At 33.5% G+C, this 19,706-nt stretch overlaps 1 protein-coding gene across 6 annotated transcripts in view; it reads left to right on the forward strand.

Moving 5' to 3' along the window:
• LOC120630862 (long-chain-fatty-acid--CoA ligase 1) overlaps positions 1-16,617 on the forward strand; it is an 84,034-nt gene extending 67,417 nt beyond the window's left edge. For all 6 annotated transcript variants that reach the window (XM_039900169.1, XM_039900165.1, XM_039900167.1 and 3 more), the window contains 12 exons: positions 3,085-3,208; positions 4,098-4,241; positions 4,376-4,501; positions 5,130-5,329; positions 5,918-6,118; positions 6,865-7,082; positions 7,975-8,125; positions 9,523-9,633; positions 10,106-10,273; positions 11,055-11,198; positions 12,169-12,342; positions 14,208-16,617. In XM_039900169.1, the coding sequence (XP_039756103.1) occupies positions 3,085-3,208; positions 4,098-4,241; positions 4,376-4,501; positions 5,130-5,329; positions 5,918-6,118; positions 6,865-7,082; positions 7,975-8,125; positions 9,523-9,633; positions 10,106-10,273; positions 11,055-11,198; positions 12,169-12,342; positions 14,208-14,345 (1,899 nt within the window). In that variant the 3' untranslated portion in view covers positions 14,346-16,617. The remainder of the gene's footprint in view (positions 1-3,084; positions 3,209-4,097; positions 4,242-4,375; positions 4,502-5,129; positions 5,330-5,917; positions 6,119-6,864; positions 7,083-7,974; positions 8,126-9,522; positions 9,634-10,105; positions 10,274-11,054; positions 11,199-12,168; positions 12,343-14,207) is intronic.
• The last annotated feature ends 3,089 nt before the right edge of the window (positions 16,618-19,706 follow it).

Genomic DNA, 19,706 nt, shown 5'->3' on the forward strand with positions numbered 1-19,706 from the left:
GTCGGCCTCAAAAACTACCTGAACAATAATAATTGTTTGACCTGACCACTATTTAGGTCACGAAGTATACATATTCGTATATTATTAAAATTTTGCTTTATTTGCTAAACTTCGCGAAAAGCAGGAGGAGATGTTGACTTCAAGAGTCTTAACAATTATTCATTGTAAAGTCAAAATCACCTGAGGATGCTCCGGTTTCGGAGCGAAACGTGCGTAGAGGGTACATTGCCGAAGATCTTTTTGTGTGTGGAGTATAACGATTGAAGAAATCATAAATTACACCATACAGATTCTGCTGCTTTTCGTGGAGTATAGCAAATTAAGCTTAATTCTTAATATATCATGGAATTCCCCTAAGTAACGCCTGCTTCTAACCAATACATAGGTATTCGTGTTAACTTTAAAACGTCTTTGCTGGTAGTATGTATAAAAAATGATACCGAAAGTAATACATCGAGGTTACTATACTATTGATGAATTTCTTAATGGCTCCGCTTTCATCTCACACAAGATAGAACAAAGATTGTTAAATTTAAAAACGATGATGGAAAAGAGCAACTGCTGAGTTTCTTGGCGGTCTCTCGGTGGAATCTGCCTTCCAAACCGGTGATACAGTCACTACAAAAAGACATACTTGACGTTTCAAAAGTGTTTATATTAGGCCTACTTGAAATAAATGAATTTCGAATAGGTATCTTAATGAAAAGAACTAACGATATTCTTCGAACACCAGGATTATCGATATAAATATCGATATTTCGTAGTAACCTTCGATATTGTATGTTTAATAAATGGCAAAAAGTAATGGAACGGTTTACCGATCTATTGGCAATTTGTTCGATTGTCATTAAAAGCCATATAATTAATGATACGTACGTGCCATGCTTTTGTCAGGAGGCGTCACAATGTTTGTCTTGAAAAAGAAATAACTGTATATACTTATGTTTTCTATAACTACTGAGTATTTTGTATCGATATACTAGCGGTCCCTGTCGACTTCGTCCGCATATAAGACAACCTTAAAAGATAGACATATACTGTCGCGGACTTTTTTTTTTAGTTTTTAAAGGGGAACAACTTTATGATATATCATTTTTATGAAACTTTTACCGTAAAAACCCTTATTTTGGAAAACTCTTCATTGGTGTTATGCAATGAAATAATTTTCAAATCTGTCCAGTAGTTTCTGAGATGATCGCAAGTTTATTAGTTATATATAGTGTAGCTTTATCTATTAGTATACGATAAGAATCGCTGAGAATATTATAATTTCGATACGTTTTTAAACAAGCCTAGGGCAAACCATTCCTACAAGCATAAGCTAACCTGTGCTATAACAAAAACCCAAATAGGCAACTGGAAATCGACTCTCTGGACATCCCAGGTGTAAAGAAACTACTTAAACAGCACCAGTCTATAGAGGCTGTAATGTTGGAAAACGGTTGTAGTGTTTAATATGTAGACTCCTGTAACGTCTAAATGTGACCAGCAAATGACTAGGTATTATGTTTATGAAGGAATGAACACCTCCAGACCTAGTGTAGACTATTATAATCTGTGCGACATGAATAGGTACAAAGCGGTAACGTTAAAAAGATTACAAGAGATTGTTGATTAGTTTTCCTTCCACTGAAAGTATTCAGTGCAATGAACTCTGAAGCAATGGCAAATCGAATTAAAGCGAGCAAGATAAGGTTTTATACGTAACAATACTAGTTGTTATAATAGCTGCAAAGGCTCAAACTCACGTGCCTTTAGTTTATTATCATCACACTCAGCATATTTTTGTCCTAATTCTGGGCACAGAACTCTTCTTTCAGGCATCTGAAACCCGCCACGCTGCAAGGATGCTTGAACGTTTATTTACTTTTATTTTTTATTGATACTCATAAAAATTAGAACGAAACGATGAAGGAAAACAATGAGAGTTCCCCATAATGTTCTCAAAGGTGTGTGGAGTCCCCCAATCCGCAATGGGCCAGCGTGGTGGACTACGGCCTTAATCCCTTCTCATTGTGGTAGGAGACCCGTACCCTGTAGGTCGGTAATGGATTGATATGATGATGATGATGATCGTGATGAACCAGAACGGAGGATATGTTAACTTCAAATTAAACAGTAATTCATTTGATTTCAATTTGCCGAGAAGAAGGATTTATTTTCTTGCAATCTGAGTGAACTCACTAAAATAGCTATTTGGATTTTGACATATACATTATAGTTATACATATTATTAAAATTTACATAACACGCTGCATTGTCACATAAGGATAACTTTGTTTTGTAATGACAAAATGCTAATAAGCTGGGAAATAAATTAATAAATAATAATCTCCAGGCTGTACTGTTAATTTTTGGACAGAAAATGTTCCATGTTCCAGAAAAAATACATGTACTTCATTATTTTTACTTTAACCTAAGAATTGAATTCAGGCCCTTTTGATCGCTAGTCAAACAAGAAAATAAACCAAAAAGGCATTAGAGTACTACGTGCTATTTATAATGCGTGATATTTGGGTATTTATTAAAAAATCATCAATCTGCAAATAAGTATCGCACAGTGTTAACTAAATACAATTTCCAATAATCAGTATATTGCATGTAGGAATAACATCATAATTACTTCATCGTCTCTCCTTCTCTCGCCTCTCTCTTTGACGTATTTTCTGGTCCTCGATACTAGCTGGAGACCCAATCTATGGTAAAGATACTAAGAAGGATAGCTGGTAGGGAATAAAATTGTCTAGTAAAACCAAATTTAAAAGAAAGAATTGTTAATTCCAATATCAATAATAACATGTCTTCACTTAAAATAATGATCAACTGCTAGGCTTCTTGCGAACTTTTTGATAGAATCAGTATTCAAAGTTAACCTATCGATATCTTCGTAAAATCCTAATCGATTTCAATGCTTCTTTTTCTCCTTTGTATAGGGTTTCCCATTTTGTGTTTCATTTGAAGGGTCTTTGGAGATCTACGCCTATATGTCTCAATTCAAGCAAACAATTCTTTTCACTAGTACAAGGAAAGTTCGAATTGTATTTTAAACCCGTTTTCAAATATTTGTATTGTTTATTGTTCCAGGGTCCCGAAATGGTACGCGTGTCAAAGTTCTACAAAGAAGCAAAAAACGGGAAATACCTACGATATCTTCACGACGATACACGCACACTTTTTGAAACTTTTCGTAGAGGTGTTAAGGAATCAAGTAAGTGTGATAACTTTAATTTTAATTTCACATACTCATCTTTTGAAATCATTCATATGAATTTATATGCATTAGGTACCTAAACGAATGATGAGAGTTAAATTGCTATTATGAAAATTCATGACTAAAGCGAGTACTAGATTCTACCGAAATAGAAATATTCTAGTCAAATTTTTACATTAAAATGTGAAAGTAATACTTCGAGTCAATTAATTATCATTATTATGGAAACAGTCTTAAATGTTAAAGGACCGTTTACAGAGGAAATGCGAACCACTCTTAATAGTTAAGTTGCCCGTTTCAGATGTTTTTCATTATTATGCATGAATGCGGTCAAATACTAGGTATAAAGTAAATTATAGGTAGTTAAGCAATTAATTTACTCAAACATGAGTTTGTCTGTAGGTATTTGTGTAATTCTTTGTTCACCAGTTTTACATCAGCCGCAGAACTCTTGCGCATAATATTAAAATCTAAATAAAGCTATTTATACAATTGCATATACGGGAGTGCCTCAAAGCATAACTCTAGGGCCCACCTCATTCCCCATTGCATTTCCGCTCGTTAGCGATAAATGCGATAATCTACACATTACAGAATAATGTTAACATTATTCAAAAACGGGTTTACTACACTCGGGTTTTACAGTTAACGTAATTTGTGCTAGCAGAGTGGTCGGGACAGTTGACGTCAAGTTAAACTTCATTGTTGATGGATAAAAGAAAAATACGTCTTAGCGTGTGCAACAAAATATGAATTATTTGTGGAATATTCCACGATAAACACAGTGATAAAATCTATATATTTTTTCTTGTTTACCACTACCTCTTAAATGCCGACCATTTAATATAATCTGATTTTTTTCAAGAGTTATGACGTTGTTTTGCAGATAATGGCAACTGTCTTGGTTGGCGTGAGGGACCAAATAAGCCCTATGTGTGGCAGACTTACAATGAAACCCTGCTGCGAGCGAAAAACTTCGGTTCGGGTCTTATATGCCAAGGCCTCGCCCCGGGCCAAAGTACCTTTGTCGGTAAGTGACTTTACAATAATTATTTCGGCAAGTACTACTACATTATATATATGAAAACATTAAATAACCTAATGTTTCTTTTGAGGCCTTAATACCGTCTGTCATAAAATATATAAATTAGTTCTATTTTTCAGGTATATATGCCCAGAATTGTCCAGAGTGGATCATGACAGAGCAAGCTGCCTACTGTTACTCAATGGTTATAGTACCGTTATATGATACCTTAGGAGCCAATGCATGTGCCTTCATTATTAACCAAAGTAAGTCCGTTGTTTTTTTATCTCTATTTACCACAATGGCTAAGCGTGGTATTTATAGGATTTTTACTTATGAGCCTTGAGTGGCTGATGTTTGAAGATCGAAAACAGACTCTAATAATTTTGGCTTTGTTATTTCACCTAATTGAGATATTTAGTGCATCGTAAAATATTATATTATATTTTGTTTACATTTCGTTAAGAGTTTTATAGCATATTTTATCGGGGAAGTCAGTGAGCGCTTTATAAGTGAAGTGCAATCTCGTTTTAAGAATACAACTGATTCTTCAATCGAGATTGCACGGCAGACTTTGTAAAATGCAACTAAGGGGTAAAATTCGTAATTCGAACTATTATCATCCACATTTGCGAATATAATGTAATTGGGTATACTTAACCCCTTTGAACGGAAATTTGGCGGTTATTCCACCTACGAAAACATTCTCAAAGACAGGCAATGCCATTGTCAGGTAGAGTGCCGGTCGTTGTATGCCAAAACTTATCATAACATGTCTTCGAATTATAAAATTGAAAAAATGCTATGCCGACCCCACATGGCTTATCCGAATATCGTGGGATGCGGGCAAGAAGAACACGATTTAAACTAACTAAACTCTATTTTACATTCCAGCGGAAATGTCAGTAGTCGTTTGTGAGGATGACAAGAAAGCTAACCTCCTCCTCGACCAATCCCCACGATGTTTACGCAAGCTCGTCACGATAAAGGAAGTCTCGCCGTCGACGCATCAAAGGGCAAAAAGTCGTGGTGTGGAAATTGTTAAATTCAGCGATGTGGAAATACTAGGAGCGCAGAAAGATCATCCTTGTGTCGTAAGTGCATTTCAAAACGAGGCTTATGAACTTAGAATAATTACTATCTTTACACCACACGTACACACTAAAGCCAGTAAAGCATTTAATTGAGCATATAAATATAGTGATGCTTAAATTTGTATAAGCGTAATATTTTGTTTGCACATGAAATTGTTTTTTTAAAGATGATTTTGTAATAGCTCAGAATTTTTTGAAAAGGTGTAAATTTGATAAATTTACTTCATACTTAAGTGTTTATTCTTCAAAATGACAAAAAAAAAACAAATTGAAATAAAAATATAATTGCGCTTACGTGGTTATTCATAAAAAATAATTGTAACCATTCCAATAAGTTTAGTTTAAACATGCATAACACAGTAGAAGATGGTGGTAATAACGAGATAAAGAAAACTAGCGGACTGATGATAATGATTTGATGAAAGACAAAGCAATAATAGTTTTAATAGTTTTAAATGACAATGTGAGATGGTGATAACAAATAATATTTACATATAATGTACGGATCAAAAGTGCCATCTATGTGCCTTTTTGAATAAAGAAATATTTGACTTCTACTTCGTTTATAAATCCATGTACAATTTTCAGCCACCTAAACCAGATAGTCTTTGCACAATCTGCTATACGTCAGGCACGACAGGAATGCCGAAGGGTGTAATGCTGACACACGAAAACGTAGTGGCTTCGATGTGCAGCGTGATCATGCAGCTTGGAGAACACCGACCAATGAAACATGACATTATGATATCCTTTCTACCCCTCGCGCATATGCTTGAGCGGTGTTGTGAGGTTTGTATGCAAATCAAATTAGACAGTAGACAGTAAAGAAGTAGACACTTAAGTTGCGCCAAAGTTGAAGGGAAACATCGTAAGGAAACCTGCATGCCTGAGAGTTCTCTATAATGTTCTCGAAGGTGTGTGGAGTCCACCAATCCGCACTGGGCCAGCGTGGTAGAAAACCGTGCCCTGTACAGGGGCGGTAATGGGTTGATATGATGAAGATGTTCTTTGTACATTTTTCTTTCCCTTTATCACACAAACTAACATTATATAACTATACAAAACAACATTATCTCCCACCTACCTTTATCTCTACCCTTTGTATCGTTAGTAAAAGTTACAACATCCCAAAACTATGTAAAATTGGCGTGAATTAAATTAGTATCTAGGCTAACAAATAAACAAAAAGTAAAAAAAGGTATTATAGCTCTCATGTTAAATTTATGTGGCTGTGGTTTTTTTTTCATTTGTTAACATATGTCTGTGTGACAGATCTGTGTGAGAGAGTTTCAAGTGTATTATTTATTGTCAAGATCATGATCACAGCTGATCACACTGTTTCTTGTCTCAAACCTTGCCTTGATGCCTTAATGCCTTGATGCCTTGATTTTCGTAAACCTCTGTTTTTTTATATTATGTAAAGTACAATAACAAATATCCTTGGGTCGCAAAGTTGCTAGAATTGATATTAGATTGTGTCCAATAAGATTTATTCTACTACTACTTGTAGTTTAACATTAATTAAATACTTTCAGAATGCTCTGTATATGGTAGGCGGGGCTGTGGGATTTTATAATGGAGACATAAGAAGACTAGGCGAGGACCTCACCGCCCTCAAACCCACGATGATGCCTGCAGTACCGAGACTCTTGAACAGATTATTCGATAAGGCCCAAAGTGAAATATCAAACTCGAAGATCAAGAAGTTACTCTTCAATATGGCGTTGTCTGCGAAAGAATCAGAATTGAAGCGGTAAGTTGGTTTTATTAAACCTTAGCTTATTCATTTTCTTCACAGTTAGCTTAATTTGACAGTTTCGTCTGTTAAATAAACTTTACTGTGAAGAATTATAATATCAATAACCTATAACAGTCCACTGAACTAAAAGCCTCTATCGATGGGAGGGTTTGATAATAAGCACCACGTTGAGCAAACAAGAGCAAGAGGGGTGGTGGAGGCGGTGGCGGTGGTGATTACTGTATTTCGATCTGCAGTTACCACACGAAGTTTTTTAAACCTCATTTTATTGACGACATCCCTTGCGCTGTTTTTTAATAGGTCCTGGGTCGATCCCCGGAAGGGACAATTTCGGAATTTTTATTTTCTTAATTTGATCTGGACTGGTCTTGTTTTTTTTATAATAACAATTGACGGAAGGTAAGTTGAAAACCATTGCCTACAAACAGAGCATCACTTCACATGCAAGGAGCACGTTCTGCAACATGACCTTTATCCATCAATTTGAAATATAACTGTTAAGCTTCAAGTGTCTGTAATAACAACGAGAACCACGCCCTTCAGACCGGAACACAGCATTGCACCAATGCTGCTTAGCGGCAGAAATAAGCATGGTGAGATTAAGTACTTCCCTGGACGAACTCCGCCGGAAGATGCTGTGCAACTACTAACTACTCTACAACTACAGGTGGAAGGCGTCAGCCGTACTTACCTTACCACCCTACCGACAAAAACGTGCCTCCAAGCGATTGTGAGTTCCGGGACGATGTCGCGTAGAAACCGATTAAGGGCTTAACGCAACTGCTATACCCTGCATCATCACATAACACCAGAGGAGATTGCGGTCAAGGGCAGTGTAGGGGAATGCCATTATGAATTTGCTTTAAGTTTTGATTTTGTTTTTCAGAGGAATAATCCGTCACGACTCAATCTGGGACAAACTAGTGTTCCGCAAAGTGCGTGAAGGGATGGGGGGACGCTTACGTATCATGGTGGTGGGCTCTGCGCCACTGGCTGGCAACGTCCTTACTTTTGCACGATGCGCTCTTGGATGTTTGGTGAGTACCCATGATTAATGATATGAAAACAATATTACCTTTAGCAACACTAATCATTATTAAAAGTTTATTTCATTTATTTCATTACATATTGTACATACACATAGCAACTACAAAATACAAAATTGTAAAAACTTCACAAACAAATTAGATGTATAATATTTATAGGTTATGGTTATTAGATAGGTACATTTACATCGCAAAATACCTATGTGCAATTGTAAAGTTATTCATATGCTGTCGCTGAATTTTGCATCTTTAAGGCAGCGTTCGTAAGAAACGTTTTTGTTCGATCGTTTCTTTCCAACTTACTTTGCAAAGCCGACTACCACGAAGAGGACTTTTTAGAGTTCAAGTTAAAATATAACCTAATATAATGTGGCTCTATACTGGTGAAATAATTTTCAAAATCGGTTCAGTTGATCCTGTGTTTACCCCCTACTACCTAACAAACTCACAAACTTTACCTCTTTATTATGTGATTATAATATATATATATTATGTTTCTAGTAATATATAGTGTTGGACATATGTATATATAGATTTAAGAAAATAACCAACTGAAATGTTTAAGTCTTGATTTTTTTTATTAACTTTATGAATACTTTCATATTATTTCAATGTAATGATATGAAATATGCTATGATAATTCAAATGTGGAAATACATACGGTTTTTTATTTCATGGATTGTTTTGATAAAGTTAATATCCGTAAATTATTGTTTTAGTTTTACTTTTTGAGTAAATTCAATAATAGTTGTTGTTGTAAGATCATGATGCCAAGATCGCCTCATCACTTACAGAAATATATGCGGATATATCTGGTGTTTATTATTATTTCAAATTCCTGGTATTACGTTGAGAGTTAAATATTTATTTTGGATAGATACGAGATCTATCGGGAAGTAAATTATAATAAATAATATCGCTTCACAAATATAGAAAATATTCCACTTTATGAAGTCGATGACAAGTTTATTGGAAAATCGAATTTACGATGTTATTCATACCTACATTAAGATTACTATCAATAAGATTCGCTATGTTAGAAGAATGCTTTTAAACTGAAATATAAAATTAATGATAAGAAAAGATTAAGGTAAGGATATTCCGGAAAGCACAGCATTACATTATTAAGTCTCTAAATTAAATTTTGGTAGTAGTAATCCTTTTTGTGACTGAGCTCGTCAGGGGAGCTCCGCCATGCTTATTTTTGCCGCTTAGCAGAATTTTTGCAATTATGTGTTCAGGTCCGAAGAGAGTGGGTTCCGGTGTAATTACAGGACACTTGACGCCTCAACTTTGTGGGCACGAAGCGGCACATGCCCTGCAAAGTGTTGATCAGATAGGCCAACTGCTTGGTCCGTCCATTAAAATTATAATTTACTTTATTGCAGATTGTCGAAGGCTACGGTCAGACTGAATGCACTGCGCCAGTAACTCTGACGGTTCAGGGTGATCACGTGCCCGAACACGTTGGGCCTCCCGTCGCTTGTTGTAAAGTGAAGGTAGTTATAAAAATACAATATTAAACTAGCGATCCGCCCCGGCTTCGCACGGGTGAAAATGTGGGGCAGTACGAAGTGCTTATTATTCCTACAGGATTTCTATCACATTACAATATACCATCTATATGTATACTAAATTATACGTATGAACCTTCCTCTTAAAATACTCGTATCTTATTTCAAAACTGTATTTAAACCCACTGCATTGTTTCAAAGATCTAAGCGTACAAACAGTGGGAGCGACTTTGTTTTATACTATGTAAAGATACGATAACTATGATATAGTTCTTTTCGTATTTTGTTTCTGATTCGGCTAAAACCTCTATTCTTGTACTTTAATAACTTGCTTTTTGGGAATGGATCTTGAACAGCTTTCTTATTCCAAGTTCAAAGTTATTGATTTACTCGGTAAGGCCAGATGCCTTTGATGAAAGAGATTAAAAAAATTATAATTATTTGTAAATTTCCACAGCTAGTGGATGTCCCAGAAATGGAGTACTACGCGGCGCAGGGGCAAGGGGAGGTTTGCGTTCAGGGCGCGAACGTATTTAAGGGCTACTTCAAGGAGCCCGACAAGACGCGTCAGGTCATAGACCATGATGGCTGGCATCATACAGGCGATGTTGGCAAGTGGCTGCCTGTGAGTATTATATAAAGTTTATGTTTAGCTTTGTCCCTATCCCTATCCCTACTTCCCTACTTAATATTATAAATGTCAATGTAAGTTGGTTTGTTACGCTTTCACGCAAAAACTGCTTAACCGATCCTCATGAAACTTTGTACACATATTCTTGGAAGTATTAGAAGTAATATAGGATACTTTTTATCCCGACATTAAGCTCGGTTCCTTTTTGGGGGGGATGAAAGTTTTTGAGGATTTTACACTATAACTCCGACAAATTATAACCGATTTAAATAATTATTTTTGTACTATAGAAGTTATACTATGTGTTTAATTTTCCCCAAACTGTGGTTGGAGATAGAGGATAGAATTCCTTAGCGGACAGCAGCAAACTCCTTGTTAAGGCTTAGCGATACCGAATACTTTTAAATTTTTTTGGAACTACAACTAAATTCAGATGCAGTCGAAGTCTTGGGCAACAGCTAGTATTGATATAAAAGACTTTCGAAAATTTATTCCTCAAACATTTTATAATCTATCGCGCACATCGATAGCAACCCATTACCGGCCCGCTAAGACTCTCCTCTCAGAATCAGAAGGGGTTAGGCCGTAATCCACCACGTTGGGAAAGCGCGGATCGGTAGACTTCCCACGCCCTTCAGAACATTAGGGAGAATTCTGAGGCATGCAGGTTTCCTCACGATGCTTTCGCATGTTAAAGCTATGTATGGATAGGATGTTAAAGCAATTCATATTTTAATTAGTCAAATAAATCTTTTCTTCACGTATTTACTTTCAGAATGGTACCTTGAAAATTATCGATAGAAGAAAACACATCTTCAAGCTATCTCAAGGTGAATACATAGTTCCGGAAAAAATAGAAAATATTTACATTAGAAGTCAATATGTCGAGCAAGTTTTCGTGCACGGTGAATCATTAAAGGTAAAATTTTATATTTTCAGTATTCATTTATTTAATCGCATTCATGTACATTAATAGATGGCTATGAACTTAAGAATAGCCGTAAAACTATGTGATAGACATAAGACCTTGTCAGAGCGTTGTCAAGTTAAATTTTAATATAATAATTTTTAAATTACTTAAATAATATATGTGACTTTGCGTTCTTTCAACTGACACGGTGCCAAAAATGAAATTGATTGGTGGACAAAAAACTAACGCATTTATTTATTTAGGAAAAACCAACAGCTAAAAATTTTTTTCTCGTCCCACTTTTCTTTACATATATAAATACAACTGCGTTATGAAATATTTATATCTAAAAATATTTTACAAACTGTTTTATAAATATAACCTAAAATAAACTATTTAAATTTAATAAACTATTTATTTTATTTAATTTATTTAAATTTTTCTATTTTATTTTACTACTTAAATAATAATACTTTTAAAAATCAATGATATTCAAAGAAATTAATTTAAACACAATGAAATTGAATACAATTAAATAAATAAATCCAGCTCACATTTGCAAAATATGATGAAGTTGCCTACCATTGTGTATTGGTACGTGGTATTTGGTCTAATAAATTATTTATTCCTTAAGTCATGCAAGGTTGAAAATTGTTCAACGGAATGAATTATAACACTATTATTTATCTTAATTATTTTATGGCTACCGGCTACCGCTATATTTGTTAAAAATTATTGCAATCGTTGACATAAGATTTATTACACAGGTCAATGCAGTTTATTAATGTGGAGTAAATAAAAATATTATATCTGGTAACAAGATTTCACCACAATATTCTCATGAGGCAAAAGTAATAGCAGAATTGAATTTCTACATGCTTGCCCAAAAATTACCAGTAGTCTTTGAAAGCGCTGTGTTACAAAATGGCGTTGTTCTTTCAAATTTATTTAAACAACAGAAGTAATTTTTATTTTACAGTCATGCGTAGTAGCGGTCGTGGTACCAGACGTTGATGTGGTGAAGTGCTGGGCCTTGGAGAATGGCATTAAGGGCACATTTTCGGCACTATGCGAAGACGAACGGGTGAAGACCGTTATCCTGGAAGACATGCTACAGTGGGGACGCACCGCTGGCCTTAAGACCTTTGAACAAGTTAGTTATAATTGCTGTCCTTTGGAATAGTGTTATTGTGCTTAGTATTTTCACCTATATCGCGTTGTAGCTTGTACAGTAACGCCACCTAGGAAAAATTCTAGATACTGCTACTGATTGTATTGGCCAGAGCAAAAAGTTCTGTAGATAATACGTATATCGTTTGTTCCTTCATTATTTTATCTAATAGATCATAGTACTAGTTAAAAATAGTAGGTATTTATTAAAAATTCAGGAAATTATTAATAAACGATGCGTAACGTTGGAATAGTTACGCAGTGTTTTTTCACGGTCTAAAATTTAAAAGGAGTTGTTATTGGAAGTTTGACAAGTGACTGTATGCAAATAGACTTTTTGCTCCCACCAATAGCGTAAGTTTCTAGTTTGTTTTGATGGCATAACGTGCATGCTGAAATGATGAGCTGAATGTATATTTTTGTATGCCTTGAGTTGGTTATTTTGTTAGTAAATAGTTCTTTGACTATTAAAACTTGGTAAATTATAACTTAAGTTTCGTATATCACTTAGTTTAATAATACAAATTGCTTAATGTGGCAAACTACTTTGCGTATTTATGAAACGTCTTTTGCACTATAAAACAATTTATATTATTAAGCTAAGCGACGTAAATTAGGTCTGCGGTTTATTCTCAACAGAATAAAATTATACCTTTACGAAAGTTTGAAAATAGAACACGAAATTTATCTCCATGCTTTTCTAGCAAACTCAACCTTACACTTAACTTGTTTTATGATGCATGATAATTATTGATAAGTTCTAAGAATCGATTATTTAATTTTTTACTTTCATTTGTCGGTGTATCACTGTCGCTCACGAATTGGTCTGTACAGTCATAGGAGGAAATGGCTCCGAGACAATGTTTGAATCGTCTAACAATAATCAAAAAATATAAAAAAAATAATAAAAATAAAAATCGTCTAACAATCGTTTAACAGACGACGTGGCCTGAATGACGATATTCATTTGTGATGATAAAAAAATCGATGGAATCAATTAAATAAACATGTAAAAGTCTTCCCACCAATATGTTTTCTACAGATTGTATCTTAAATAGGAGACAATAATATTCCTCCTTTATTACATATTTATTTTTAAATGTGTATACAGTAAAAAGTGTATTGTATAGCAATAGGTACGCATTTACAATCGTCTGCCACCACAATGTTACAAAATGAATTTAATATCATTCAGAAAGTACAAGTTTAATTATTACTGAGGAAAGAATATAATTCTACCAATGAATTTCTTAATGACAAATTGTAATTAATGTATATTATTTATTTTATTATTAAATTTTGTATTCTAATCGTATCATTATTTCTGTGACATTGTATTTATTAAGTTCTACTTTTAACTGAATTTGTTTGTAAATATTTACTATTTCAATTTTTATGCTGCCTCTAAGATTTTTTGTATGTAGTAAAAGTATTAAGTGTAAGCGGTGATAGCAAAGTGGGTAAAAGCTCGACTTCACTTTCGGGGGGCCGAGTTCGAATCCCAGCACGCACCTCTAATTTTCGAAGTTATGTGTGTTTTAAGTTTTCTGAATTATCACCTGCTTCCAACATCGTGAGGAAACCTGCATGCCTGAGAGTTCTACAAAATGTTCTCAAAGCTGTGTGAGTCCACCAATCCGCACTGGGCCAGGGTGGTGGACTACGGCCTTAACTCCTTTTCATCGTGGGAAGAGGAATGGGCCGGTAATGGGTTGATATTATGATGATGACGTTGAAAAGTATTAAGTGGATACCTTTTTTTATATAGTGTTATTATAAAGTTTGTATTAAATAGTGTTTTGGGTCAACTAGATTGAGGAGAGTTTGATGAGTTTTTATTTGTTACAGGTAAAGGACATCTATCTACACCCTGATCCGTTTTCAGTTCAGAATGGTCTATTAACGCCAACAATGAAAGCGAAACGGCCGGAAATCAGAAGTTACTTCAAGCCTCAGATCGACGACATGTACAAAAAGCTCGAATAACAATAGCATACCAAATAGCATAACACTGTTATATCAAGTACAGTATGACGTCACCTCTTTTTTCTTAAAAAATTGTAATTATAAAGAAATTAATAAATATATTTTCTTCACCATCTGGAATTTATGTTAAAATTTTTAGCCGACGGTTTCGTTTAGAAAAATCTACTAAATATAAAGGAAAGGATGTGAATGAATTAATTTACAATTGCTATAGTTTAAATTATCTGACTTCTCTCGTTTATATTGGATACTTATTTTTTCTGAATTATCAGTGAAACTTTAAAAATAAATTGGTGATTCTGACTTAATTTAAACCTGAGTTCAGCCAGATTTTGTTTTATAAATCTATTAATTGTTATTTTTAATTACTTATCCATCATCAGTTTTGTACCTCACTAAAGTAAACAAAAAACATTACAATCGAGTCTCGCCTAAAATGGTTATACCTAACCTACGACTTGGTTTACTATCTCAAAATAAATTAAGAATTAATGAGAATATTTACCACATCTTTCTGTTAATAGTTACAATGAAACTTCATACTATGGCGAGTTTCAACATTATCCGAAATTACATAAAAACTTGAAAGTATTACTTTAAAAATACCGATATAAACATACTTATTATACAGGATAGCATGTCCAACTCATATGTAGTGTTTTTAAAAGGCAATAAATAAAGAAACTAAGGTTTCGTATGTAGTCAATTATTAAACTTTTCATATGATCGTAGGTCGTATTTTGTCATTGCTTTTATTAGTAAATTATTACTTTATACTTGTAGCTAATGATATCCATTTTAATAATATTCATACAAAATTTATACTCAAAGTAGACTTACCTAATAAATCAGTTCTTCTTATACAAATTCAAGTTCAAATCCAAGTTTGATAAGAAAGATGCTACATTTTGTTTTGCTTTTATATAATAATAGCATAAGCTTTATAGTCGTAGTGGCGACCTAAAGTTTAATAAAGAACCTTTATTGGATATATAGAAACTGAAATTTAATGAAAAGGCTCGAAAACATAGTGTTGTAATACATTTTATAGCAAAATTACAAATAACTATACGTAACGTAGGTAATTATTTTATATCAATTAATCATGTTGGAAAAGTTCATGAATGGAGTGAATTGCTTGATGGCTTAAAATGCAATGAAATAGAGGAATTTAGCAAACGTCTTTATCATTAGAAGTTAAAATTTAAAGCAATACTTAATACACGTAGTTTTCACGGGTTAGTTGGTAAAGTATTTGAAAAGCATGGTTATATAAATAATGAATTGTTTGTAAATTGACACATAACATATTATTAGTCAATATGTACATATTTAAGTTAAGATAAGCTCTTTAGATAATACACTAATACAGACGCCAATTTAAAACAAATTTTGTTACAAAATGGATAATAATGAAAAAAGAGTCGATACGATCGTCAAGTAAACATTTATGCCTTTTAACATTTTTATACATAAATAAGTGTACAAGTAGATTCAAGTAAACGATATTTCAGTTGTTAAGATAAAGTGTTTTAGTTTACTTTTTTTATTATTTCCTATTTGTTGTGCAGAGCTATAATATTAGAGGGCGAATCTCTTATAGGTTGTGTGATTGAGATGAGATTTATTAAATAATTAAATAGATATATTAACTGAGCAATTATCTGTCCACTGAAGCCAAGCTTGCATCAGTAATGAAATATGTTGACAAAGGTAAACTAGTGTATCTAACGTTAAGAAGGAAAATTGAATTTAATTATTCTATACTTACAAAAATTTGTGAGGTGCCGACGATATAGAGGATCGGAAAAATCAGGTAAATGAAAGATGACGTGATAATTTTATTCATAAAATCATTCAATAGTCACAAAGCCACCTTCACAAGTATTATCAGCCTTATTAAATCATGTACAATGTAGGTTTCGCGAATAGAATTGATTTTATGGAAATGTCGTGGTATCTTTCATCATACTTTATTTGTGATTAGGATCCGCGGATTGCCGTCTGGAAATTAATACGACTATATACCTATATTTTAGTGGACAACAAATCTTTAATAATTAAATGCATACTATCGCACTGTAGATAAAATATAATTTTGTATTCTCCTTAATTAAGACTATTTCTAATGAATTAGGATGAAGGATTTATGCTTTGTGCTAACGTTACGGTTTCAAGTTGTTCAAAACCAAAATTTTGTTGTTATTGGTGCAAGTTGTACTACAATAATTTATTTTTAAATAAAAATTGAAATTTTGTTTTTTTTTTAGTATTCCCGGCTTTCCTTTAACCTTTTTCTTAATCCCTACTGAATGCAGTCATTTATTTCGCTATAAAGCGAAAAAAGCAAAAAAAATATTTTTTCAGTCTTTTTAGTCATAAAGTTTCCGTTTTCAGTTTCAGTCATAAATTAACAAACAGGGGTTTGTTCAGGTAAGTACCGAACATATTATTATTATAACAGAGCCAGATTTTGAGTAAATCTTTCATCATAATGACGATACACTTTCCGACATTTTTACATTGTAATGTCTTGACTCTTGACGATAATACACTGAATTTAATACTGCAAGGGTACCAAGCACGCCATCTAAGCCAGCAAAAGCTTAGCTTAAAGTGTGCTCTTGTCTATCACCATATCACAATAATTAAAAATACGTACCTAGGTAGAAAGCTGTGTAAATATTACGTAGGTAGGTTTTATATATAATTTTATAGAAGCTTATAAAACGTAAAAAAATATATTATTATACAGGGACACAAAAGAAAAGTACGACGTTTGTTTGACCTCTGGTTTTCTCCAAGATAATGGCCGGCTATTTTCGTCTCGTGAATCATCGACGGCTGGCAATCTTTTAAATTAGAACAATTTCAATTCCAGAAACCTTATACCCTGTTCCAGAAACGCTTGTGCGGGCACTAAAAGTCACTTACGTAATGTCAATATTGATTTATCGGTCTGGTTTACGATCGTCGATGATGTCGATAATGCCAAAGTTTTATGAATCGTGCCAAGTCTTTTGATGGTTGCGTTCCATTATAATTATTGTCCAGCAATGACTGGAACAGAGTATTGGGACTCCGTTCTATACCAGTATCTCTCCTACGAGAGACCTGTGGCCTTTTTTTTTTTTTCATTCGCTGGGAAATGCATTTACGCGTACCTTCCGAGGAAGGATAAGTGGGAATCGGGTTGGGTCTATGAGTTAACCACTTAACAATTAACATAATTGATATGAGAAATAAATTATTCCTAAAAATTTCACCACCCATGCGCGGGGCTAAAACCCCGGTAGAGAATAAATGGACAGGAAGACGTCGATTTCAATACGGAAATAAATATGGCACGTGCTATGTTTTATAAAATAGATATTAATTTTAAGCTCGCTAGAATTTGATATTTAAGATACGATAAAATGCTAGAACACGGATGTAATAAATAACGAATTTCAGCAGTATTTGGATTTAAAATAAGAAGTTGTATCTATTATATATTTTAACATATTTTTATACCTATCTACGATAATTTACATCAGATATCCTATTAAATTGTTAAATAAAAAGCCTTATCGGTTTTATTTAAATACATATTATGGGTGTTTATTTTAATACCTATTTCGTATCTATTTTATTAAACATGACACTTAAAAATAACAAGTTTCATCTGGTTACTTATCATTATGTTATTATTATATTTTAGAATTATATATTATTATTTAGATATATCTAACGCTTGTATATAAATAGCCGTCCTCCGTTGTGGGCTGCCCGTTGTAGGCAAGTAGATTTTAATTCACTATCCAAAAAAGTATTTTTTAACTAGTGCAATATATTGTTTTTATAATAGTTCAGTTAAATATCAGCATATTATTATGGGGTAATGCTACTGATATTGATTATATTTTTGTACTGCAGAATCGTGTTAGTGACGAGCGTCGCATAAAATTAAATACATATATATAATGTATTTTGAAAATTTTATTCATTTTCATAAAAATAGCATAATTTAAAAAGAAAGTGTACAAAATTAATATTAGAAGTAAACATAAACTTTATTGCAGTTTACTAGGCTACAAAAAATTTATATTTCAATTGAGGGAAATGTTATGGTTAAGTATTTTTTCATAACAAATTACCGGATGAAATCTTACATATGTCTCTGAATAAGTTCAAAGCTTACTTAAAACGTAAGGATTACGTGAATGATAAAAAAGCTTGGATATGAATTGCACTAACTTCATAGCTAAATATTTATTTGACTGTTAGATGGTGATAACTAAAAGAACTCCGGCTAAGTTTGCTGTGGGCTCTAGTTTACTTTTCAGTTAACTTGATGTTTATCTTATAATAAGACCAGCTAGCGACATCTTGCGTGCAGTAGCTGGACTAAGTTTATTTTATCTTGACTAAAAAAATAATTCAAATAAATAAAAATAATTTAAATCAAATTTATCGTTAAATAGCGATGCCCTGCGACTTCGTCCGCGTACTCCTTTCCATAAGTTTGCCATAGACAACGATACATTTGTTTCCTTGACTAGGAGGTAGTGAATATTTTTATCCGCTATTCTACAAAATATACCTCGACCCACCGTATCACATTGTATGGCATTGAGGGATATTTTTGGTTCCTGATGTTAATTGACAAAATCGTTTTGTTGATATTAATAATTAGATACTACTCGCTTCTTTTCTAATACTAGTTAATTAGGCAAGTCTAGAAACCGAAAAACAGAAAAAAGCGATGATATACAGATTACTAGATTATTGTGGTTCTTATACTCTGAAGATACTCCTCATACCTATCTTGTTAGTGTTACACTTACCTATCGTAAAGGTAAGCGTACTGCGTAGTTTGTGTTATAAGATGACGGATAAATATTTTTATGAATAATATAGGTTTATAAATACTTATAATATACAGATAAACATGAATTTTTTCAGTGTTTGGGCTATGAAAAAAATTCATCCCATCGAAGAAATCGAACCCAAACGCGCTCCCTAACAGGTTAGCCCGCTACTATCTTAGACTACATCATCACTTACCACCAGGTGAGATTGCAGACAAGGGCTAACCTGTAGTGGAATAAAAAAAAAAGTTGAACTACTTTTATGTACCCGTTTTACGTTTTCGCACCTGTAACGGATAAGACGTCAGCCAGTGCACCGACCACAGATTATGGATACATTATTTGTCAAAGCCAAGCCGCCATGTTGTCGTACCTCACTTCCGTGCCAAAAATGCCGCCATTATGGTTTGGTACGTCAAGCTAGCCAAAGCCCGCCATTTTTTTGTTGTGTGTTGAAATATTTTGTTGTGCCAATATTGTTTTTATTTGCGTATCCGTTACACACCAATAA

The sequence above is a fragment of the Pararge aegeria genome, chromosome 17 (genome assembly GCF_905163445.1).
Source record: "Pararge aegeria chromosome 17, ilParAegt1.1, whole genome shotgun sequence".
Taxonomy (NCBI): domain Eukaryota; kingdom Metazoa; phylum Arthropoda; class Insecta; order Lepidoptera; family Nymphalidae; genus Pararge; species Pararge aegeria.